Source organism: Postia placenta (assembly GCF_002117355.1).
Source record: "Postia placenta MAD-698-R-SB12 unplaced genomic scaffold POSPLAscaffold_16, whole genome shotgun sequence".
NCBI lineage: Eukaryota > Fungi > Basidiomycota > Agaricomycetes > Polyporales > Adustoporiaceae > Rhodonia > Rhodonia placenta.
In genome coordinates, this window is record NW_020169847.1 from 137,085 (window position 1) to 160,766 (window position 23,682).

The 23,682-nt window shown below is 53.2% G+C and overlaps 7 protein-coding genes across 7 annotated transcripts; 3 read left to right on the forward strand and 4 right to left on the reverse strand.

The window, feature by feature from the left end:
- Positions 1–729: 729 nt before the first annotated feature.
- Positions 730–3,934, reverse strand: POSPLADRAFT_1049633 (hypothetical protein; the record flags this gene model as incomplete). The annotated part of the gene is made up of 12 exons (XM_024479806.1): positions 730–1,275; positions 1,328–1,837; positions 1,891–1,950; positions 2,003–2,128; positions 2,179–2,286; positions 2,347–2,451; positions 2,509–2,594; positions 2,645–2,748; positions 2,806–2,981; positions 3,034–3,157; positions 3,218–3,304; positions 3,357–3,934. 12 exons carry the CDS (start codon positions 3,932–3,934, stop codon positions 730–732), a joined length of 2,610 nt encoding a protein of 869 aa, XP_024334673.1.
- A 404-nt stretch (positions 3,935–4,338) lies between these two features.
- POSPLADRAFT_1155569 (hypothetical protein) lies at positions 4,339–6,075 on the forward strand (the record flags this gene model as incomplete). The annotated part of the gene is made up of 8 exons (XM_024486955.1): positions 4,339–4,447; positions 4,506–4,680; positions 4,809–5,101; positions 5,155–5,407; positions 5,465–5,623; positions 5,679–5,804; positions 5,859–5,884; positions 5,939–6,075. The coding sequence occupies 8 exons, from the start codon at positions 4,339–4,341 to the stop codon at positions 6,073–6,075; spliced, it is 1,278 nt and encodes a 425-aa protein (XP_024334674.1).
- A 1,926-nt stretch (positions 6,076–8,001) lies between these two features.
- On the forward strand, positions 8,002–10,555 carry POSPLADRAFT_1154730 (hypothetical protein; the record flags this gene model as incomplete). The annotated part of the gene is made up of 14 exons (XM_024486879.1): positions 8,002–8,047; positions 8,099–8,350; positions 8,401–8,504; positions 8,558–8,740; positions 8,766–8,968; positions 9,058–9,242; positions 9,296–9,385; positions 9,440–9,488; positions 9,542–9,679; positions 9,732–9,881; positions 9,935–10,178; positions 10,236–10,326; positions 10,396–10,427; positions 10,481–10,555. 14 exons carry the CDS (start codon positions 8,002–8,004, stop codon positions 10,553–10,555), a joined length of 1,842 nt encoding a protein of 613 aa, XP_024334675.1.
- Positions 10,556–11,730: 1,175 nt separating this feature from the next.
- Positions 11,731–15,431, forward strand: POSPLADRAFT_1049636 (hypothetical protein; the record flags this gene model as incomplete). Its single annotated transcript, XM_024479807.1, has 8 exons — positions 11,731–11,956; positions 12,298–12,423; positions 12,643–12,646; positions 13,178–13,288; positions 14,354–14,441; positions 14,757–14,926; positions 14,958–15,102; positions 15,162–15,431. 8 exons carry the CDS (start codon positions 11,731–11,733, stop codon positions 15,429–15,431), a joined length of 1,140 nt encoding a protein of 379 aa, XP_024334676.1.
- Positions 15,432–16,487: 1,056 nt separating this feature from the next.
- On the reverse strand, positions 16,488–18,850 carry POSPLADRAFT_1060956 (hypothetical protein; the record flags this gene model as incomplete). Its single annotated transcript, XM_024481323.1, has 13 exons — positions 16,488–16,647; positions 16,720–16,839; positions 16,902–16,988; positions 17,046–17,349; positions 17,430–17,649; positions 17,712–17,866; positions 17,926–18,031; positions 18,105–18,170; positions 18,225–18,236; positions 18,302–18,321; positions 18,370–18,387; positions 18,440–18,554; positions 18,611–18,850. The coding sequence occupies 13 exons, from the start codon at positions 18,848–18,850 to the stop codon at positions 16,488–16,490; spliced, it is 1,623 nt and encodes a 540-aa protein (XP_024334677.1).
- Positions 18,851–19,523: 673 nt separating this feature from the next.
- On the reverse strand, positions 19,524–20,509 carry POSPLADRAFT_1049638 (hypothetical protein; the record flags this gene model as incomplete). The annotated part of the gene is made up of 4 exons (XM_024479808.1): positions 19,524–19,552; positions 19,703–19,946; positions 20,001–20,369; positions 20,423–20,509. The coding sequence occupies 4 exons, from the start codon at positions 20,507–20,509 to the stop codon at positions 19,524–19,526; spliced, it is 729 nt and encodes a 242-aa protein (XP_024334678.1).
- A 1,183-nt stretch (positions 20,510–21,692) lies between these two features.
- POSPLADRAFT_1049639 (hypothetical protein) lies at positions 21,693–23,587 on the reverse strand (the record flags this gene model as incomplete). Its single annotated transcript, XM_024479809.1, has 4 exons — positions 21,693–21,912; positions 22,055–22,160; positions 22,461–22,567; positions 22,890–23,587. The coding sequence occupies 4 exons, from the start codon at positions 23,585–23,587 to the stop codon at positions 21,693–21,695; spliced, it is 1,131 nt and encodes a 376-aa protein (XP_024334679.1).
- Between the last annotated feature and the right edge of the window lie 95 nt (positions 23,588–23,682).

Consider the following 23,682-nt stretch of genomic DNA (forward strand, 5'->3'; position numbering starts at 1 on the left):
TCAAATGCGCATGGCTAGTAGTACGCTGTTGTTCGGTAATAGTACCAAATGGTCCACATGTGACCTGTCGAATTTCCCAGCTAGATTTGTGAGTGGAACCTATCCGGGGAGGCAACCGTTGTAACAACGGGATCCGGTCCCCAGCTACTACCACGTCCGAGCTTGTGAGCCCGTTCCTGACCGCATGTTCCAAAAGCAACGTCGGGTAGAACGCTATAATTTCTTCTAGTAGTACTTCGCTCTGGACGAAGGATGATATACATACCTTAGTACCTGGTCCACGGTATAAATCTCTGGCTAGATTCCGCGAATAGTCAGTGCCAATATTGGTTCCAGTATTATTTGGCCAGGCGCGTTATGGTTGTCGTTGGTCTCTTTGCCTTCAATGAATGCGGGTGCCAAGGGGCCGCGGAAATTCTATAAGAGAGCGCATGGAGGACTCTATCTTCTTTCATTTCTTGGAGCTGTACGAAGGGTAGACGTATCAGTGAATAAGTGTGAGCGCCAAGTCTCTTGTTGCGACATGTATCAAACATATCCAGCGGACAACATCGGGGTTCGTCCATGAGCTCACATATCTCGATTTAAAAGGTACGCTGGTCGAGGGCAGATAGTATAAGCCCTGAGACAAAGAGACACAGTAGGACCATATACCTAATGCATTACACCAAGTGACTAGCATACACAAATACACGTCTGCAAATGCATATCGCCACACCAAAGTGCGGGCTATGAGCCCACGGAGACAGTGCTCAAACCCTGCCGCACACTGAGCTTGTCGCTGTCTGGATCCCACCCACACTCCTCGTTCCGATGTCTCAGACGCGGGTCTAATACAGGCGTGACGACCGGCGTAGGGGCATCCGAGGCCGACGGGGTCTCCAGCGCGCTTACCGAGTCTGGTGGTGACTGCTCGCTGCCGAACGAGTCGCCCTCACCCTCACCCTCGCCGTCGCCCTCACCCTCGTCCATGTCCTCGTCCAGGTCCATCAAATCTGCCGTCGAGAGCTCGGGCATGACCGCATTGAGATCCATCTCCTCATGCGTGTCGTCCTGAGCGAGCGTTGCCCCCGAACCTGACGCGTCCATCGAATCATCTGGATTCGCTGCGGAAGATGAGTGCCGCTTGCCCTTCTCGAGTCTGTGGAGCAGTTTCGCGATATACTCCTTCGCGAATTTCTTGATCTTGGCGATCTTCTCGTCCGACAGCGAGTCCAGGCGTCCCTCCTTATAGCTTGACGACTTCTTCTCCTTCTCCGCGATGATATGCGTCAACTGCCGTGCGCCATCAGTGACTGCTCATTTGTCAGACACGGTTCACACGTACCTCCTTCGCATGCTTCTTGAAATGATCGTGATCCATGCGTTTGGAGTACTTCGACATGCACTTTACCACGACAGCTCCCACGAGCTTCAGCAGCTTCTTCTCCTTGAGAGCCTCCTTCTTTTCCTCTGACATTTTCTTGTGCTTCGACGATCGTTTCCGCGCAGCATCATCAGCCTTTGCAGCATCGCCGGCCGCCGACGGTGCTACAGCTGCCGCCTCTGCTTCCGCCTGCGCTTTGGCAATTATCGCAGCCACGAGCTCCTGCTGAGTGGGACGCGATGGTTGTGGACCCAACGATGCGGCAATCGCCTCTGGGTCGGGAGATGTCTCTCTCTTCAGGTCAGCAGATATCGACTGAGACGTAGGCAAGCGTTTCTGAAACCAAACAGGCCTGAGTTGAAACTTCGGTTCCTCGAATTCGAACGCGGTCGATTTGACGCGTTTAGCCGGACGAGGATCTTCGCTCCGGTAGTCGTAAGTGGTGGTCTCGAGGGCGTTGTCTTCTCCAGGCTGTTTGACGCGGTTAATTCAGATGTCAGAAAGGCCATTGAAAGGTGTCTAACCATTTTCAGACGTTTGGGTATTCGGTAGGCATACTCCAGGGCTTCCCATTGCGTTAAAAGCTGTCAGCTTGTGATTAGTACGCGCCTCCGGGCCTAGGAAAGGAAGCCTGACCTTTTGAGCAAGCTCTGCGAGAGCTTGATTCTCCGACTGCGCACAAGCTTGTACAGGCACGTTAATCTTCGAGTCCTCGACCTTGTTACGCTGAATCAAGGGCCACGTCGTCATGCATTCGATCGCCTGCGTATATTGTTTAGGCAGGGTTTTGAAAGAACGTGCTTCAGACCCACCAGCGTTGAGACCTCAACGTCAGAGCTGTAATCTTCAAGAATGTTTGTCATTACGCTGAACCCACGCAATCGCATCAGTTGTCGGAGGGGCGACTGATCCTCTGTTAGCTGGTCATGGGCGCAACAAATGAGGAAGAATCAACCGCGTTCATGAAAAGTAAAACCAACCTTGACACGCATTAGCAATTTGACCAACACCTTCCGGCTTTGCGTTTGACGGAGAGCCTGGACGACTTTCGGCACGTCTTTCTCGACGAGTGGCTTGAGAGTAGGCTGAGATATAATATGCTTTAGTGATCATGCAAGCCTTCTTGGCACAGCAGAACTGACGAGGTAGTCTTCGTCGAGCTTCTTGCTCTTCTTCTTCCTGTTCCCTTTGAGGCCCAAATTCGCAACCTCCTCAGAGATACCGAGTGCTGTGCCAAGTTCAATCCACCGACATGATAGGCAAGACCTGAGTGCTCACCGTCGAGATACAGGTCATCCATCGCCGCGATATCGGTCTGCGTCTTGCCGCCAATAAATCCGACGCAATTTGACTCGCCGCAATAGCAAGGCTGCGCATCGTGGCTATGAAGTACAGCTGTACGTGAGTAGGGTAAAGAAAATGAAGTCTCTTTGACTGACCCGTAACGATCGACATTGTAGTTAAACGTCAGCTCCTCGTCTTTCTTGATGTGCCTATTGGCGAATATCCCCATGCGTACATGCTGGCCAACGGTCCATTTCGCGACATAACAGTTGGGATTGCAACTGTGGTTCGCAAAGCGCCCGATACCCCCACGCTTAGTGGCGTCAATGAACTGATACGTAGGTCAGGGGAGTGTGCAGACGCGCGGTAAAGGCATATCTCGCCTCGTCTTTCTGGAGCATCATGAAATAGAAATGTCGGATGCCCTCTTCTGCGTATAGACGCATACGCTTCAAAAAGGACGGCTGGCTGACTACGTCGCCCAAATACTCGTAGATGAAGGTATCTCTGCCATGCACCGTTGGTACTTTATAGCTCGAGTTAAGTCTAGGTGTATGATATACGCACTTTGGTAGATTTTCTGCCGCGCGAAGGCCGAAACCCTTCTTCTCCGTCAGGACGATATCGATGGGAGCATACTCCTTGCGCTGGAATCTGCGAGCATCGAATGAGCGCCTGTGCTCAGCGCACGCAGGCAACAACGTACCGTTGGTTCTGGCAATACCCACCACAGCGACAGTCGTCCGGCATACACTCGACTTGCGTGAGTCGATTGATACAGTCAGAGTCGTGGCCACATGCAACATCACGGTCGTCGACGCCATGCTCGTACTGGCAGTCGCAAGTCATGCTCTCCAACGCCTCCCTCGAGCGACCCAGGGTGCCATACTGGTAATGATTCGCAGGAATCTCTACGAATGTGCGTAATGCATCTTCCTCCGCACGCCGGAGATGTCCAATAAGCTGGGGCTCGGGCTTGCTTTTCGAGCGCGAAGAGACGGGCGGTGTCGCTGACGGGCGGCCCTCCTCCAATTTGGGGATAGCGGACTCGGGTTTGACCTCCACCGATGCACTCCGAGAAGCTTCCGCACTGCTCCCCCGAGCGTCCGCATCCTCGTCTTTCACGCTGTCTTCCTCTTGCTTTAGGCCCTGAGCGGCCTGAGCGTCGTCGGTTTCCACCTTTGCATCACCTGCGCCGGAAGAATGTTGATGATCTAGTGTCCCCTCTGCTGAATTTGATCTCGACAACGTGGACCTTGAAGACGGAGGTCGCAGAGTCGGCATAGTGTGATTGTAGAAGCTGAAGTGCAAGAATTAACCGAATTGGGATGGACCTGGACGTTCTGGCCAGGCTGTGCACTAAATACGGTCAAGAGCAAAGGTTAATATATGACGAGAGTAGGACGAGCATCCAAGCACTAGCAGCTGCGACGATGGCAAGAGTAACTGGCCGAGTAGTGGAAGGAGCCAGTCAAGGACAAGCTATGGCTCGTAGCAAGGAGAGTCAAAGTAAGCATTGGCTTACACCCGCTCAATAAATGGTTACCTAATCGCCTGAATGCTAAACGATAAGTAACGTTGTAATATACTTGATGGGCGCCTTACACAATAACTCTTTGCGTACCCCTACGGTAGGGTTAGGGGGTCAAACGGAAGTCGCACCTCGCAACTAGTCTCGAACGACGACGATGACCTCTCAGTCCGCCTCCAGAAAGCGTAAACGCGGAGCAGGAGATGTGGACAAAATCACATTCCAGATCTCTAGTCGTTCAGAGTCTCAGATAGGCCCCGTTCTAGGTATGAAAACTTAGAATAACATGATGTTTCTGACGATGAGTTTACGTGCCATATGTAGCTAGTTTTCCTGCTGTGCAGCCACCGCAAGGCACATCGTTCAAATGTTGGAGACGTGACAAGAATGGGAAGACAGACGAGCCTTTTGCCTCACAAGATACTTTAATAGCAGGAGAGACAGACGCGGTCGAGTTCTTTACCTCTAGTGAAGCCAAGGAGGCATCGGTCGGTTGCAGGTGAGTAGGACATCATTCATACAGTCAGAAGGAATAAAAGTAGAATGTGATCATTCGACTTTTGCTCTATGTCCCCGATTGCTTGACTGGAAAGTTTGGCGGCATCTAACAGTTTCAAACCTGTCCAGTTATTATGTCGGCGTGTACGACAAGCGGACGAATATAACCACGATTCGTCCAGCACCGCTTCACATTCTGTCCCGGCAGGTCAAGGCGTTGAAGAACTTGGCGCCGCTAGAGACTACTACGGAGGAGCGTGTGCAACTGCGCAATAAGCTGGGCGAAACCTTCGGCACGAAAAAGGCAAAGGCTGCTATCCGTGCCCTGGAGCGGAACAGAGTGGACGTAGATGCGATGAAGGGAGTTGCGAGCCATTTGCAAGACACGATTATGGAAAACACGGGCAGTCTGCCTACGCTAGGTGAGTGGTTATACTCATGACTCGATTGTAGACTGTACTCAAGAATTGTCTAGAGCAAGCCAAAGCGTCTGCGGACAGCAGTCGACTCATTCCTCCGTACAACGCGGATGCACAGAGGCCAGACGATGTCTACATACTCTCTGACATCATCCCAGACGCCGAATTCAATGTGCTCTCTATTGCAGCGTTCAAGTCAGCAGAGTCAAATCAGCAGCGCGCGGCGCTCCTGCCGTTCTCGCGCTCGAACTGGGTCAACCAGCACATGGCTCTGTTATTCAGTGCGCCGAAGTTAAGGAAGACAGACATGTTCGTCCCAGTCATTGACTATCGATTAACAAAATTGACGGATGATCTTCATAACAGGAAAGTCTTGCTGTACATCTCGGCTATGATGGCGTTCAAAATGGCCTCACGATCCGTCAATGACAAAGAGGCACTACAAAAGCGTTTGAGCGGTGTCCCTCAGACTGTTATTGATGGGCTCCTCTCCCGGTTCACGGAAACGACACGAAATACAAACTCGTGAGACATCAGAACTGATCATTCAAGCAGAGAGCTGACCTTCATGTTACTTCAGTGTTCAGGTCACGACGCAGACGGAGACGATGCTGCTCACATACATGTTTGCGCTCTGTCTGCGCATCGACGATTTTGCCACCGACGCGGAGCTCATTGCGCATGACCTGAGCATGCCGACGCTCACGTGTGTAACCTGGCCTTCATCGTTCATCACACGCGCTAACGACTTTGCTTTCAGGGTTAATACACTTTTCAAGACACTTGGTACTCAGACTTCTGTTTTCAGGTCGAAGTTGTATTGACTGACGTATATCACAGGTTGCAAGATAGAGAAGCTTGACCAAAAGGACCTGAAGAGGCTTGGTCTCCCCGATTCCGCCGGTGCCAATAAACGTGCCGTCCTTCGGGTACCTGTGCAATTCCCCCAACCGCGAGCTAAGCGCGCCAGGCGCTAATGGCATCCCTCAAAGTCAGCTTGTGGTCCAATTGCTACACCAGCGGGCGTTCATCTTCCTTCTTATGTAGGATGTACCGATGGTGGAGCTGATACTTGCATACAATTTGACGCTTTACGCTCTGGGTCCGAACCCACCTTCTCACCCAGACACAAGCGACGTACATGTGCCAATATACAATTCGTTTACCGGGCATGTCCGTCAAAAAGTATGTCCAACGTTAGCTCTACACTCTTGCGAGCGCGAGCTTTTGTGACATGATGAATGGGCAACGGATATTCACCGGCATATCGTAAGCACCTTGCTGCACGCTTCAGGACCACAAATATACTCACCGGTGTCCTTTTGTAGTTGCTGTTGATTTGTTTCCTTCACAGAGCAGCGTTTGAACAGAGGATATAAGCAGATATACGACCGCTTCCGTGAGCTATAGGACAGCTAGCGCATATTGCAGAAGTTCGCCAGCTGCGTACTTTGAGTTAGTCCCCTACTGCAAGTACAGACCCATACAAGAACTGGGTGCCTGGTTGATCCATCCGCAGATGCTACCGCAGATACCTCACAGCTCGGGTTGATATCGTGATAGCTGGGGGTATGACGTACCCTCCGTCATGTCCTCCTACCTCATTCCCTTTTGTAGGTGGTACAAGTGGCTGCATTGTGTTTAGTCGCCTAGCATCTGCAGATTCATCCTCAGCATATTGATACTGAAAGCTCCCCCGCCTATCAAGGAAGACCTAGCCTACATCTAGCCAGCGCGCTACCTTACTCACCTACAACCTAACAGTACTACGATCAAATTCACTGCCGGGAAGCAAAGTCAGGCGCTCGATGGACGGACATCCGTCGTCCCCCGCGGCCAGTGGGGATCCAGTGTCAATAATGAATCGATATGTTATCACGACGGTCTTCGATTGAGCTTTGATGATGCAGTTGCGATGTACAGTCGTCCTTCTGCACCCGACTTTAATGATTGGAAAGTGGGAATGCGGGTTGGGGTTCTCGCGACTCCCGCTGCAGAAGGTCCGTCTTCTGAACGCGTTACGAAAGCACCGTGAGCTATGGCAACTCACAGATAGAAACATACCAGGCCCAACGAGATCTGGATACGCTTTCATCTTGCGGCGCCGTTGATTAATTTAGTCAGCATCATCCATCACTGATGTGCATTGGCAGTACATTGCTCAAGACCACCGTATGCCCACGAACAAGCGCCTATTTCAGCTTCTCACTTGTATCGTGACCTGACCAGAATTAGTCTCGTTCTAGTGCCTCCTATAGCGAGGTGTTGGATCGTGGCTCCTGGTTGGTTGAAGGGTCACATTTCGTTCACGCCTCGTCTTCACCACATTTTAGCGGCTCTATCGTGATGCCGCTCAAATCTCGTACTGCCTTGTTACGCGGAACGCACGAGTCAGTTCTCGCTCAGGTGATCTGCATCCAGATCCATGGTGGCACAGGTATCACCAATCCACTCTAATGCCGCTAGAAGTATCGACGTCACGGCATTGATCAGCGTCGGTTCCTCGTCAGCGGAGGCACTCGTGACTCTATGAGGAGCACAGCAAGCACAATGTGACGACCGACCATACATTCAGGCGTCTATCGCCTTGCTTCTAGTGAGCATTGACCTCCTATGAGCGTCTTCATGGCCATGAAATCGCTTCGAGCGCTATTCATTGTGTCCTTATGTAGACATTGCTGATGGGTACTGGGCGCACAGTGTGCGTACTGAGGAGCTGATTGGACACAACAGCGACGCATCGTGCAAGTCTAGGCCACATGTGACGACGTAGAAGGAAATCCATCTACGGAATGAGTTCCCGCTCCGAGTCTTTCATCTTCGGTAGCGAGTAAGCAGATGCATAAATAAACGGTGTGGCCGTGGCGAGGTAACTGCTCTCCCAGCTCGTCTCGATTCACAGGATGTTGGATTCCTCGCAGCTCGAGTTCGATATTGTCATAGCTGGGGGTAAGTCCTTGCTCGTCCTTGTCGTGTCCCGTCGCTGATGCTTCAATGGAGGTGGCACTAGCGGATGTGTCGTTGCAAGCCGCTTGGCAGCGGCAGATCCGAGTCTGAGCATTCTGGTCTTGGAAGCAGGGCCGCCTACCCGCGAGGACCTAGCGCACATCCAGCCGGCTCGATTTCTAACCCACCTTCAAGCCAACAGCACTACCGTCAAATTCAATGTCGGGAAGGAGAGCGAGGATCTGGGCGGTCGGGCACCTGTCGTACCTTGCGGCCAGTGTCTGGGCGGCGGCTCCAGTGTGAACTGTGCGTCAAATGTTCTCACAGCTACATTCAACTGAGTGAGTCTAACACAGTCACGATGTACAATCGCCCATCCGCGTCCGACCTCGATGACTGGGAGAATGTTCACGGGAATCCGGGTTGGGGCTCCCACGACATAATCCCCCTTCTCCAGAAGGTCCGTTGGTAGTATATCTTCACAAGGGTTCTTTGACATGTAGCATTGCGTAGATGGAGACATATCAGGCTCAACCAGGACTAGAGACCCATGGATACTCCGGCCCCCTCAAGATATCATATGGCGGCTTATCCACTCAATCAGGAAAAGAGTTTCTTGACGTTGCTGCACGCTACGACAATACGCGACCATACATAGACGACCCGAATGGACTCTTCGAAGTAAATGCATACGGAGTAAGTTTCAGTCCAAGACTTCCAGAATTGGCATCTGAACAATAATTCTAGAAGTGGCAGAAGTGCGCCTACAGTCTTTGGCATGCTCCCAAGCATACTCACAGAGCTCAGATTTATCGATGCCGAAACGGGCAGACGGTCAGATGTACCTCACAACTACATCTATAATCAGAACTTCGAGAACCTCACGGTTCTCACGGGGCATCTCGTAAAGCGCATCCTCTTTGAGTAAACCATTACCGTTATCCTTCCGATGGTCTGTTAACTCCGAACAGGAATGCGACAGCGGTTGGAGTCGAATACATGCCCGATTGTAGATTCCACGGCAAAGCCGAAGACGTTGTGCACGTCGCCCGTGCAAAACGGCTCGTTGTAGTGTCTGCTGGGGCCTTCGGATCCCCTGCAATACTCGAAAGATCTGGAATAGGATCAGAGGCCCTTGTGCGCTCCCTGGGGATCACCCCGACCGTCGATCTACCCGGAGTCGGGGAAAACTACCAAGGTCATCATATTCTGCTCGCAGGTCGAATGTTGCCAGTGACACGCTTCCCACAGATCACATCGTAATCTTCACCACATATTACGCAGACGACAGTGTAGAAACACTTGACGGCATCTTGCAAAGCAAACAGGATGAGCTCAGCAGTGAGTTATTGTCCCTGTGTTTGACCTGTCTGTTTAAGCTTGTCCAACTTTCAGAATGGACCACACAGTGGAACCAAAATGGAACAGGTCTGATGGCTACCAAGTGAGTCGCTTTCGCATATATCAGCAAAATACACTCTCAGCATCGTTTCGCAGTGGTATTGATGCGGGGGTCAAATTGCGCCCGTCAGATGAAGAATTGAAGGACATTGGCCCTGGATTTCAGCAACGGTGGAAGGCATACTTCGCCAATGCTCCCGACAAGCCGATCCTGTGGACCGGGATAGGGGCATTGTAAGCACACCGCAGCTCCAAGACTTTGCAATCGATTCACTCCACTCGGCAGATTTGTCGGCGACTTCACAGCCGCACCCGCGCGGAAATGCTTCTCCACGCCCTACTTTGTCACCTACCCTTGCTCTGTAGGCTATGTACACATCACATCCGCCGACAACACCGCAGCCCCCGCGGACTTTGACCCCAGATATCTCAGCTGGTGCGTCCTGGCGAGTAATTGCAGCATTCAACTTTACTCAAATATCCCTTCAGCCCGGAGGACTTGTTACTCATGAGGTGGGGCTATAAGTTCAGCCGCGAGCTCGCACGTCGCCTGCCCTCCTACCGAGGAGAACACCTCGCAAGCCACCCTATCTTCCCGCCCGGTAGCAAGGCCATCTGCCACGCTGATGCTCGCCCAGTCGACATCTCGGAGGTGGACATCGCGTACACCACAGAAGACGACGAGGCTATAGATATATACATTCGCAAGACAGTGGCGACGGCTTGGCATTCGGTGAGTGCGACGCTGCGTCTGTCAAAACAGCATATAATCGTGCATGACCGTCTGTAGCTCGGCACATGTACGATGAGGCCACGCGAGAAGGGAGGTGTCGTTGATTCCTGCCTCAATGTATACGGCGTCCAAGGATTGAAGGTTGCTGGTGAGTCATTTAATCAAGAATGAGTGATTTTCGTGCTTGCCTTGACCTTAATTTATTTGATTGGCGCAGACATGTCGATCGCCTCTGCTAATGTCTCCTCGGTGAGTGCTTCCTATTTTCAATATTAAGTCCCCTAACAGCAACGGTGCTGCAGAACACCTATGCTACTGCTCTGGCGATCGGCGAGAAAGCAGCGGTGATAATCACGGAGGAGCTCGGGCTCATTTAATCATGGAAGATCGTGATCGTTCCTTGGAAGAATTATTCATGACCAATCATCACCGATATCCTCAGAATCACGAGATTGTCAAACTCTTCTTGGTGTATAGAGTGAGGTCACAGAGTGCAGGGAGCGTCGATTATGTTGGATAAAGTCGTTGGTAGATACCCGATCAGGTTAAACAAGTCCATAAATAGCAACCTGGCACTTGAGTCTCAAAACAGATACACCATCATACACGTAACACCGTCGTCTCGCTGTTCGCGCCGTATTCGTAAGCCCATAACTCTAGGGAGGAGAAATGAAAGACGGTACACAACAAGAACCATTAAAGATGCTCAGAGCGAGAGAAAGTGCAAGAGAACACAACTAATGCTCGTAAGGTATGTCACGCGAAGCGCCCCCATCTTCGCTTTCCGCGGTTTGGTGATTTTTTTCACCCAGCGCGATACCCTCGCACAAAAAGTTGAGAGACAGGACAGAAAACAGTGATACCGCCAGCAGCGAGGAAGTCGCCTGCCACCGAGTGCAGCGTGCTTGCTTGTACTAGACTACACCGCTCTTCCCAGCCTTCCTACTTTGGAAGATATTCCAGGCCTCGCTGTACCACGCGAGCTTGGCTGTCATTAGTGAGCGCTTGGAATGTATCTGAGGCGGAGCTTGGTCGCAATCCCCGGAGCCAGACCTGGTCGCAATCGCTACTGGACCAGCAGGAATATACTCTTTCCGACAACTCTGGGCTGAATCCAAAGTATATGTCGCTCGACTGAAACAAGCCTGAATTGAACTTGCCCCATCTTCAGCGACATTCTCTTGCAAGACAACGTATGTTACGTCTCAGTGCTGGGTCACTCAACTCCAGTACCACAATGATCCTTGCTTGAGGTGAGTCCAGCATCTTTATTTAGAGCATGGTACGCGGATCGACTGGCTGATGGAGAGATTTTGAAACGGTCCAGCGGAACCTTGCTATTAAACTAGACTAGCAGTGGGGATGGTCCACTGGACCGATTCATAAAGGCTCCAGCGCAAGCTAGCGGTCAGCATCTTAAGGATGGTCTAAAACACTGTCCAAGAAGTGCATAAGAGCAGCCTCACACCAATCCCCTCCTCACCGCATCTTTCTTCCGCACACATACCATCCCCCGCGTCCCACACACGCGCACACACCCATACACCTAAACATGTCCTCCTACACGCTCTGTGTCTCCCCCGCGAGCCTCAAGCCTTACGGCCGCTCCGCAAAGGGTCTGCAGCAGCCTGCGCTCATCCCGCTTAGCGTTGCCCAGCAGTGCCGCGACATCACCCACCGCAGCCTCGACCTCCTCCAGGAGCCCGCGGAGAAGCCCCGGCTGAGCGGGTCGTTCGATGTCGGCTGCGAGCTCATTCCGCTCAATGTCGCCCGCCGCCGTCGGCAGATCACTCATCGCTGGTTCCTCTAAAGCGTTCGGGTATCTGTTCAATTGGTCGATGCGCGGCTGCTGCGCTACATAGGGAGGGGACTCGGGAGCGCAGGGCGTCCTCAGGTTTCTAGGGCCTGTGTGGCAAGCTGCTCACTACCTGGGAATGATCTCGTTCTGCTCAGGGTTCTTTTTTCTTTTTTCTTTTTTCCCTTTTCTCTCAGAAAACCCAATCCAAAAAAAGCGAAAAACTAAAAACCACAAAAACATCTCTCTCGGGCTCATTCGATTCTTCTCCGCCTATTACGCCGTTCCTCGGAACGACGTTTGCCTTTCCTCACCACCCTGCAGCACACGTTACATTCGCGCTGACCGTCCTCTCCCTCTCTTTTGAGACAGGCTGGCCGATCGATGGGCGAAGAGGACGTGCACGCGATTACAAGACCCAGGACGACCACCAAGATGGATCTTGCTCAGGTACGCGTTCGGTGAGGAGGAAGCCATGACCCTCTTACGACCTGGACGGCTTCCTTTGTGTCCTGATGTGTTCCTTGCTCTCCGTGCACGTGCTTGCTGATCATGTCTATCTCTTTGTCTGCTACTAGACCGCATATCCGACTCATTGTCGCTCTGGTGGGGGGTGAGATTCATGCTGTCGTTGCGGTCATTGATCTGCGCTGACAGCTTCTTTTTGAGATAGGTCGATTGCACGTTCCTCCTCTCCGGCTTCATATCTGCCCAGTAAATTATGTATACACCACTCTGCTGATATCTCTCATCGACAGTATAGATGTCATCTGTATCTACAAGGGCTCGTCGTTTGTGAGGAGATCGGGCTAGGGTGAGTTGCGGGTGAGAGGGGCTTGTGCAGCGTGAGGGACGGCCGGCCTTCCCGCTGCATACGTCCTCTTCATTTGCGTGGGGCGAGGGGAGTGTGCGCTGCTCATCAGTGTCGGGGGCACTGATTGGCAGTGTCCAGGTGGAGATAAGTATCTGCGCCTTTCTCCTTGCTACGTGCTCGCTGATCGTCGCAATACCAGGGCATCACTCGATCCAAAGTCCGGTCGTCTCCACAGGTAGGGATTCGTTCTTGGAAAATGCTCTCCCCTTGTCATGATTCTGTTGTCTAATGATTTGTCCCAGGCCAAGGTATTTACACTACTTGACGGTAACCATCTACATCCCTGGCTTGGGTACATACAAGTCCCTCCTCGTATAATATGTTTGTGAGGGGTCTTGCATTGTTGGTAGAGTGGTGCAAGGATGAGATTGCTGAGGAGGCGTGTGCAGCGAGAGAGGCGGCCGCTCTCTCGCTGCATGCGTCTTCACGTTTACAGGTTATGCATGGTATTAGTGACTGGTAGAGGCCGCCAAGGGCATTCTAGACGTTGACTCGTTGCAGCTCGCAGTTCTAACTTATGCGGTCAGGAGAGTGCCGTCGTGTGACCGTAAAGGTCATTTCTTTCTAGAAACATTTGTGAGAACGACGCCGGAAAGACCGCCGGCAGACAACGTCCTCGATGGACAGGGATCAATGGGTGATTAGGTTACAAACCCATGGGGCTACCTACGGCGCGCGACGCCTACATAAGTCCTCTTCCCACACCGGCACACGACCACGTGACCCGGTCGGCAGCGACGCTTGCCCGACGTACCCAAAAGTCAACAACATTATGAATAGAACTAGTAGGAAAGGATGAAATGTCAGAAAATTCTCTATTTGGCAGGCTATGCCTGATCAGCGCCTTTCTGCGGATTCGCCAGCGGGCTAGCTGGCCTTACCGCCACCGGTTGATCTCGAGCAGCAATGCATCCTGCTCTACATATCGCTGAGATCGCTTCGCTTATCGTCTCCTATATCCCTCCATGGGATTCTCACAGCCTCGCGGCACTCGCAAGGACGTGCAAATCATTCAGCACGCTGTCTCTTGACGAGCTCTGGTCCATCCAGCTTGGCCTGGGCAATCTGATCCAATGCATGCCTGCAGACCTCTGGGACTACACGAAGGAAACAAACTTTAGCAATCAAATCGTGTGTGTTTTGGTGCGTCTTCTTTACGTCTGACACATGCGAGGTATCTCACCTTGCGAAATAGACATTGAAGAGACAGCTGTATCCAGAGGATTGGAATCGATTCAAGTTCTACGCTCGGCGAGTCCGTGTGTTGGCCTTTGGGTTGCAGTCACCTTATCTAAGGGCTGAAAACATCGAACGAAAGCGCCTTGTGCGTGTATCCAGCACGGTCTTGGAAATACTTCGTCTCTTCGGATCGCTCCACCCCTTGTTTCCCAACTTGAAAAGGCTCGATTGCTCAGACCACCACTATCTCCTTGATATCAAGTTTATGCCGATGTTTCTTGGACCGAAATTAACTCATCTCAGACTACATATACATGCCTTTGACAGGCTTGCTTCGGATTCGATCCTTGCTCACCTTCCCAGTCTCGTTCCTCATCTTCGTGGTTTAGAAATTTCGGGTTGTTCACTACCAGGAGTACGGCATTTCGGCCCGACGGATGGCATCCCATTCCCCACCAGAGCACTCTCAGGACTGAACTGTCTAGAAATGTTCAGCAGTGTCTCTGATATGCCTCTGTCCTTTCAATCGTTTGCGGAGTTGTCATCATTGCCACGACTATCCTCGCTATCCTTGCAGAATGGCCCGGAAGCTCGCGTGGGAACGGAGCTCGGTCAGTCCTCGGATGCCTCCTCAGATGTGTCCTCTTCTGTCAAGGATTTACGGTTATGGACGTCCTCCACACGATCTTCCGCTGTCCTTTTGCGGGCAGTAAAGTACCCAAATCTGCAGACAGTCAACATCACAGCTCACGAAAAGACGCGTCGCGTGGACCTCGGTGACTTCTTCCAGACCCTCCAAGATCAGTGCTCCCATTCCGCCCTCGTCAACATCAATATAGTCCTTCTGCATGCGAGTTCGGAAGAGGAATTGCCGTCTACCGCGTTGCAGCCGCTTTACGTGTTTCATAATCTGGAAACTCTCCATCAACAGCAGACGTAATATCACAGTCAACGACAATGATATAATGTCGATGGCGCTCGCCTGGCCACGTCTGCGGGTCCTCTCTTTCCTCCATATCAATAGCCAGCCAAGGCCCTTCGTACCCGCTGCCACCCTCCAGGGTCTCGTGCCCCTGGTCAAAAACTGCCCTGGCCTCGAAGATACATACTGGACATCGACGCATCGCATACTGAGGTCTCCGTGGATGCACGCCCCGGAGGTGGTTCTTCTAACAGCCTCATTACCCGCATGAGGATAGGCCCCTCGTCCGTCGCAGGCGAGCCGGTCAAGATGGCGGCATTCCTCTCAGATATCTTTCCAAGACTCAAGAGCATAGATTGCCAGATCAGAGGCAGCGGAAAGTCAGCATGGGCGGAGGCAGAGCGGCACCTTTTGACCTTTGCCGCGGCTCGCATGTGGGCTTTGGGACATGCAGGACTCGATTGGATACTTGACGACCCATGAGTCAACCGATGATCACGTCCCGGCGATCCATAGCTAGCGTCATGGGAAGTCAGACAGCGGGTAGTGGTATTCTATACAAAAATGCTTGTAATGTGCGCATATTGCCGTAGTCCTTACCAGGGCCGAATGGACTGGATACGCGATGTGTTTGGTGTTGCTGAGTTGCCACTCTGTCTGCAAGCAAGATGCACGCTGGTCCAATCATCATTATTTTCTAGATATCAAGACTGACTTATGTATACGCGGGTTCAAATCAAGGACAAGCACTTCAAGAATCAACTGTCGTTTAATAACGTTAGATTGCGGAAGTTGTTTCAGAAATGGAGCTCCGGGGTGAGACCTGCAACAAAGCCAAATACATCGCGACAAGCGCCCGACACTGGTTAGTATGATTCGAAAATGCCCCAATTGTTGCATCAGTACTTAGAGTCCCAATCTTGATCCAGGTGCATGCCTCATTCGGGCGCAGCCACGGTAAGTTCCCTCTATTTCTCATCGCCAAGTGATTCCGCGCGTGTATTCGAGAACGCGTGTCTCATGCTATCAGTTATCCACGTTCTCAGAATCCACGTATCTTCTATGATCTCTGACCCACGTTATCGTACACTCTACAAGGCGCTCCTCGAAAGCCGGTATCATGTTACAACTGCAGGCATTACTGTTACGTATACAGCGCCAGGCCCCTGATATCTGTGGCAGAGATGTCGCCTAGGGCCCTGCTATACGGCTCCGCCTTCGCATCGCACATCTTGCACGCACCGCCCAGGACGCTCCATAAGATGTCAATCAGATGCATTCATGTCACTATACTCCGGCTCCAGCGATTCTTGGGGTCACTACACCACTGGTCTGTTTACAATTGTCCTGGTACTCATACAGATACAGATACAACGGGATCGACGAAATGTCCGAACGACATGCAAAGGTATGACCAGAGCCTGCATACTCACTAACCCGCAGAAGGGCAGGTGAATGCACATATGGAAGATATGGCATGCTCTACCTTGCATCGGAAGTCTTCCATTCTTCCCTGCAGGCTGCACACACGACTGTACATCACGCGCGTACGTACGGCTTGACGAGCAGCGGCAGCTGCGCACCCTTGTCCATCTCGTCAGACACGAACGGCCGCTGCACAAGCATCCGCTTCTTGCAGATCGGTACGGCCAGCTCAAACTCGAACCCACGCACAAGCACAAACATCAGCGCTTTCATCCTGAGCGTAGTTGGTCAGCCTCTGGACACACGTCGCCCAACGACAGGGGAAGCCAGAGGAATGTATACGCACTCAACAAGGGAGAAGCGGTACCCGATGCACGCACGCGGCCCTCCGAGGAAGCTCATCATGTGCGCCCACACACCCGGCATGTGCTGCGCCGTCTCGATGGTACTTTCCCACCGCTCTGGGCTGGCCACATGGGGGTATCATCAACAAGTGCGTTCCGCGCGAGCGAGAAAGCAGCGACGCACCGGAACTCATGCGCATCCTCGCCCCACACCGCCTTCGATCGGTTCATCGCAAGGATCGGGATGATGATGGGACTGCCTTTCGACACCCTGCGCCACACCTCCTGTTAGCATCCACACCACTACGCAAACACACGCTGCACACACCGGATGCCATCGCACACCTCCCCGTTCCGGTCCGTGTACGGCGCGGCGAGAGGGATCACATCGTCCTTCGCGGCGTAGCGCATCGTCGAGCTCACCGGCGCGTGCAGCCGCATGGTCTCGCGCACGACCGCGTCGAGGTATGGCAGCGCATTCAGGTCGTCCATGCTCGGACTGTCCGTCGGCACTGACAGCAGCTCGTCGCGCAGGGCTGACTGCACAGCGGGGTGCTGTGCGAGCGCATACAGGCACCACGCAGTCGAGTTGGAGGTCGTCTCGTGGCCTGCGGCGAGGAACGTCGGGATCTCTGCAGTCCAGGCCAGCGGATACGCGCAGGGGTGAACTGTCAGCGTGCTGGGTACGTGGAAGGACGTGATGCAGACGTACGGGCAAGCACCTCCGCGTCTGAGAGCCGCTGGTTCTCCGGGATGTCGGTGCTCATGTTGGCGCGGATGAGGAGCGTCAGCAGGTCCCGGCTGTGGAGAGTATCCTTCTCGCCTGTCCGCTCGGCCTTGATTACCTCGGCCTTCTTCTCCATAATAAGCTGCATTCCGACACGGTCAATCACCTTTCGAGCGGCGGTGACGCGCGCTGATGTGCTGTCTGGCTGTGAATCGAGACATTCAGCCACGATATAGAAAGGAGCAGAGGACGGAGGCGGCCACCCACGATCAGGCGCAAGGGCGGGAGGTATGCCTTCATCGCGCGGAAGAGGCTCGTGCGCGTGTCGCCGAGCGCCCCAAACATGACGTTGAATGCGTCCGTGAGCTCGCTGTGACGAGCATGCCCGTTGGGATTGAGTGAGCCGAAGTCGATGTTGAAGCCTACCGCGCGTGTCAGCTTCTACCGGAAGAGGTGTAGTGAGGGGGCAAAGGGGTGGTACCTGCAAGCCCGATGACGTCGAGTGTGACCTTGGTGAGCCCGCTCAGCACGTCGATACGCGCCGGCCCACCGGTAAGCTCGAGTGTTGCGGTCCATAGCGCCCGTAACTATTCAGAGCGGAGGAGAGACATCAACGAACAGCGATAGCGCATCAAGGTGCGGGACCGGCGGAGTGCATACCTGGTGCGCCTTATCCACGAAGATCTTGGTCACGCCACGGATCTGCGTGGGGCCGAATGCCGGGTTCTGTCAGATGAGCGAAGGTGAGGTTTAATTGACCTTTGTAGAATAGGTGCCTACCATGACGCGTCTCTGTTCGAACAAGGCATCGAGAGAACATAAGTGAAACACTGTCAAGAAGCTGTGTCTTGACCCACCTGTTTGCGGTGCAGGTCGCCTGTGACTCATCATGATCATTGCCACTTCATAGAGTGGGGATTCTTACCTTCAGCAACTATAAGGCCTGTGGGTGTATTTGTCTATGAGTGTCGTCTATCCAGAGCTTCAACGCTTACCGTTCCCGGTGACTTGTGTCAGAAAATAGCGGGATAGCTCCATCTTCGGGTAATCATGCGAGTGAGTGAGCACATGGTGGATTGCACGGGTGTCGAGCGTATATAGCCTATCGACCTGGACACGCATGATTTAACATATGTCTGGACAGGCAAGCACGAACATGAAGTTACGTTCAACCAGCCCTTGTACTTCAGTGTCGGTCCATACATGTCGACCCATTGCTCGCGCACTATGCTGGTCTCGGAGTTCTGGATCTCATGCATGTTTCCGTACAGGAAGCTTGGGCTCGGTGGCCCCGGGATGTCACCGAGCGGCGACATGTATGGCTGCAGTAACCCGGATATCTTGAGCAGCTTCCAACAGCTGAAGGCGACGAGCGCGGCGCCGAAAGCCCAAGCAATCACGGACATTGTGGTGTCTTGGAGAAGAGTGAGGTCGCGTGGGTAAATGTGCAAAGATACAGGTGAGTATTTCTTATATGTTGGTGCATGCTCAGGGTCGAGCGTTCGCGCATGCGGACTCCGTGATGCTCGGCGAAGTCTTGAGACAACGTTCTGCGAGAAGAGAATGGAAGTCAAGTATTACATACTCGCCGGTGTGGAGAGTGCCGAGTCATGGAACGGCACGGGTTCTCAAGCCGGCCGCAGTATCGTCGAGTCCGCTAACACCACTTCGACACAAGACGATTATAAATGCGCTCGGGGAGAGATTATGATGTTGTGATCACGATCGTGTGCAGTTTGGACCTGCGATGGATTGGAGGCATTTGACGCAATGCACCGGCTGATAGTGTTAGTGTTGAATTTGAAGATGAGACAGGCTCGATCGCAGCAGTCGTCCGATCTAGATCCGCAGGTGATCAAACACGTCAGCAGATATTAGCTCCTTTTGTCTCTGCCGTCGCCGACCTTCCAGCTGCCGTCTGCGCCGAGACGTCATGGTGCGAGCCACTTATGCAACCCCTTGTTTGTCTATCAACGCCAATTCATGGCTTCTCGAAAACAGGTAATCTCTCAGGGTCAATGGCAAAGGCCGCCGATATCACACGAACAGACACCCACCCTATCATGATCGTGGTAGTGGTCAACGCAGCGCAACCGCCGTAAATGTGGCTGTCAACACGGTCAGTCAAAATCAAATCAAGACACTAATCCAGCGCGAAGTCTATGGCCACTTGCACCAGCCTGATGGGGATATGCGGTCATCAAAGTGTATTATCAGACACTGCATGCAGTGCACAACACTATGCACATGTTACATACGAGCAGCCTGGAGCTGGTGCCTCTTGTACAGCTTCCACCACCCAAACATGTATGGACCAATGCCCGCAAAGCACCAGGAATAAATCACCAGTCTCTCCTTCTTCTCGCCGCCAATGTCAGCGCTATCAATGATCATGGAGATCCACAGACAAGCCATGAAGAGCCAGCAAACAGCAAGCGCCGCATCACCCTCGGTGAATGCGATGCGTACGTCGTTGTTGTTGTCAGGGCCCGCCGAGTCGACCTTGGTGAATAGGTATCAGTCCCGTAAAACATGCAACAAGCGTCCAGCTCTCACCTCTTGCCCACGTCGCCAAAGAGCGGCAGCCACATTGGGCAACTTTGCCATCACAGCGTTGCGAATCCAGTGCGCCACGAAGGAAGGGGTCTCCCGCCCATTGATGATGGCCCTTACTCGAGGACCAAGCCTCGCGAGCAGGACAGTGGGCACGCCGTTCACCGACAGCCGAGACGCCGCGATCATCACCGTCCCAAGCGTCGTCAGCCTCTCCTTTGTCTGCGGGTCTTGATGCGCTTGCGCTTGCGCTAGGATCCGGGTACCTCCGACCATGCATAAGATCGCGAGGAGGGTGGCAACAGCAGCCACCGATACTTCCTTCACGTTGGACAACAGCTCATCGCTCTGACGGCGATCTCGCAGCTCATCCTTCAGGTGTTATTTGAGCAAGCGGGCTCGAGTTTGTATAATTAAAGCCGTACCTTGTCGGGATCGATGGAGGACTCTGCTTCTGGGCCAGGAGCAGCTACAATAGGCCGGCGACGACGCGAGATATCACTCTGATCCATAATGTGGCGTAATATGCTGAAGTGTAAAAGCGATGATGAGATATGAAAGCAGACGTCACAGGGGTAATGTTCAAAGCACTGTGAACTTACCGAACGTGAACGAGAAACTTAGGGAAGGAGAGAGGACCAATTGCCAGACGGTTGTCGGCAAACAGGACGGAGGCAAGGACGAGAAATCAACTGGCTTTATATACACGGGACCGCGGGCGTTTCTGACAGGCACAGGATCGACGGTCCGTTTTTACAATTATTGCCTGTGGCGGGGATGGGTAAATGTGTAAGCCGACACCACAAAGCGAGACAATAGCCTCATGGAAAGCTTGCGCCACTGCGAGTGCTGCTGCCGGTGCTTGGACCGTAACATTAAGCTGCGGCGTGCCTGTGCACGTTCTCGGTAATATGATCCGTGCTCCAGCGGCGCACCCTGCTTTACGCTTGTAAGAGGGCACGGATAATGGCTCAAGAACGTGCGAGTAGGTGCTAACACCCATTAGAGGGAAGTGCGCTCTACAAATAGGAGCGCATGTATTTCTGTGGGTGATGGCGAAGCCAGACGGACTACAAATGCAGGCACCAGCCTTTTGGACTTCGGAGCCAAACCCACTGAGCAAGGGCGTACGACACGATAATTCAATACACTGATTGCATACGCATAGTGCGTGTTGCTTCCATATTTCCACGCCACCGCTTGTTGGCACGGGCAATTCAGCGCCTGGCCGGACGCCACCGCTAGTCAAGCCACTGGTCCTGACTCCGCATGGATATGATTGCGCGCATCAACCTCGTGGAGACGTACAATATATTGTCAGACACATGGGAGGCAGTACTAGCAGCTATGCCTATTACACACGACCATTGACGCGAGATGCCGCCCTGCGCTTGCACCACTTGTAAAAGTCCCAACACACATCTGCGCATAAACGAGTGATCCCAAAGTAAGAGGAGCACAACACCACTTTCATCTTCTCCTCTTCAGTGATGTTGGCACAGTCCGCGTACAGCATGATCCACAAGACGAGAGCGAACCACCAGCACATAATATGGTTCCTGTGCGGACCTTCACAAACCGCGATAAGGCAACGTTCCAGAATATTGCTGTCCTCGCCACAGGTTGGCAAGGCTGGAGCGATGGCTTTTGGCTGACATGTCAATCTCTCAGCGCCCGCGAAGCATGCGATAGAGGTCATGTTCTCGCCTCGGTCTCAATGCGCTGAGAAGCAGTGGCCACAGTAGACGATGCACAGCGAACGACAGCGTCCAGCCGAGAGTGGTTCAGAAAAGGCAGGAATGTCAGCATGCTTGCCGATGGCACCCGAGCAATGATGCCCAAGGCTAACGCCACTCTATTCCATTCCCTTTGTGTCTCCGGGTCTTCAGACGCGCGAGCATAGTCATTCACGTGCCTAATTAGGACGGTGCAGGCGATATTAAGGAAATATCCATATCGAAGAACTTTAGCTAAGAATCTGGCCTCAGCGTCCGTGTGCTGGACCTTGAAGATCTGCATGAGGGTGCATAGCCCAGTGTGTATAGCAGCCCTCGTACCTGATTAGATCCCACATGAGGCCCGGGTTTAGCAACCGCCTTGGCCTCCATATCAGGCAACGGGCGGCTGTGAGAGTTGGCGTTTGGATCATGACGGCGGGTCGATCTGGCTAAGACCTAAGGACACTTGTGAACAACGAGGCTCGACTTGTAGAAACCTCGAGAATGGCGTTCAGAAGACTCGCACGACCTTCCTGCGCACGGGCCAAGGAATTGAAGTGGCAGGGTGATAGGGCAAGGAGACAAGAAGAACAGGGTGGCGGCTTTATACGTCCGGGCTGCTTCTGCTTTGAGAGCAACCGCAGCATCCAATGATTGCCACACGTGTTAAAGGGAACAATAGGCACTATTTGCTCAAAACGGTCGCGGTGGCGTACTGATACGAAAGTGGCGATGTTACACTCACAACAGTGCCCCTGCCTGTGGCGACGGAACCTATTGGAGACCAAGCACCGGTCAGCTTCAATATCGTCTCCCGTTACTGTGAATGTTGGCCGCCTCGCGGAGACGATCCTGCGGCACATACTGTACCTAGTGCACAAGGAAGAAGCAATTGGCGGACAAAGAAAGGCGAGTGAAGGCTAACTCGCATGTCAACGTACCGAGTACATCGCAGTTAATGTTTTCATCGTGACGACTACATGCACAGTGGCGCCGCGTACTTGCTACATCCTGAGGCGAAGTCTGAACAACATGAGTTAGCATCAATGCCTACTAAGGCAATCGCACCATGGGGTAGCTGCGAAAGGATAGTATCACGAGGGGGATGCTACGCGTGAGTCAATACATCTAATAAACAATGAGAGACAGAGGGAGTGACTTTCGTCCAGATTACTCGGACTTCGCTAGCCAGTCCGGCACTTCCACGCCCATCAATTCAGGCAGTATCTTCCAGATCTTCTGCCTCTCCTGAAACTCCCTCAGCCACAAAAGATCGAAGCACTTCTCGCACAGCCGCTCCATAGGGACGCCGTATGTGTCGAACGCGTCCTCCCACGACTGCAACACGTCGTGCGACTGGAGCGCCTTCGACTCCGGCGATTGGAAAGACTGTAGGCACGCCTCAAGGGTCACGCGGCATGCCGGCGGCTCGAAGCAATGCACGCTCACGCTGGGGGATAGGATTCGCGCGACAACGTGTGCCGTGTGCGACAAGAGTGCGGACCGGCCGTCGATGCACCGCGCGAGGTCATCAGGCGCTAGCCGCTCGCACACGCCGTCGGGCCCATGCACGCCAGACACGAGCTCCTGCGCGCTGAGTTGGCAACAGAGGTACAGCGCGCCGGGCAGCACGGAGGCGGTGCCGGTAAGCCGCGCGAGGTTGACCACGGCAATGGCGTCGCGGCGCCGGAAGCTCATCGATGCGCTCCTGTGCGGCTCGTAGCGCGTGAGCTCGGCCCAAACGGCGAAGCTGGTCGTGAAGCACGTCTGTAGGCGTGCGAGTGCGGCGTCACGAAGAGCAGTCATCTGGTACTTGTGGCCCAGGCGGATGAGGGCGGCAACTACAGAGAATTCCATACGTTGGTCTGGCATGACATACCTGACGAGCGTTGTGGATAAGGATGTGAATGGTAGGCGGCAGTGGAAGGCTTTCACGCACTGGCCGCTGTCATATAGCGCATGTAGGA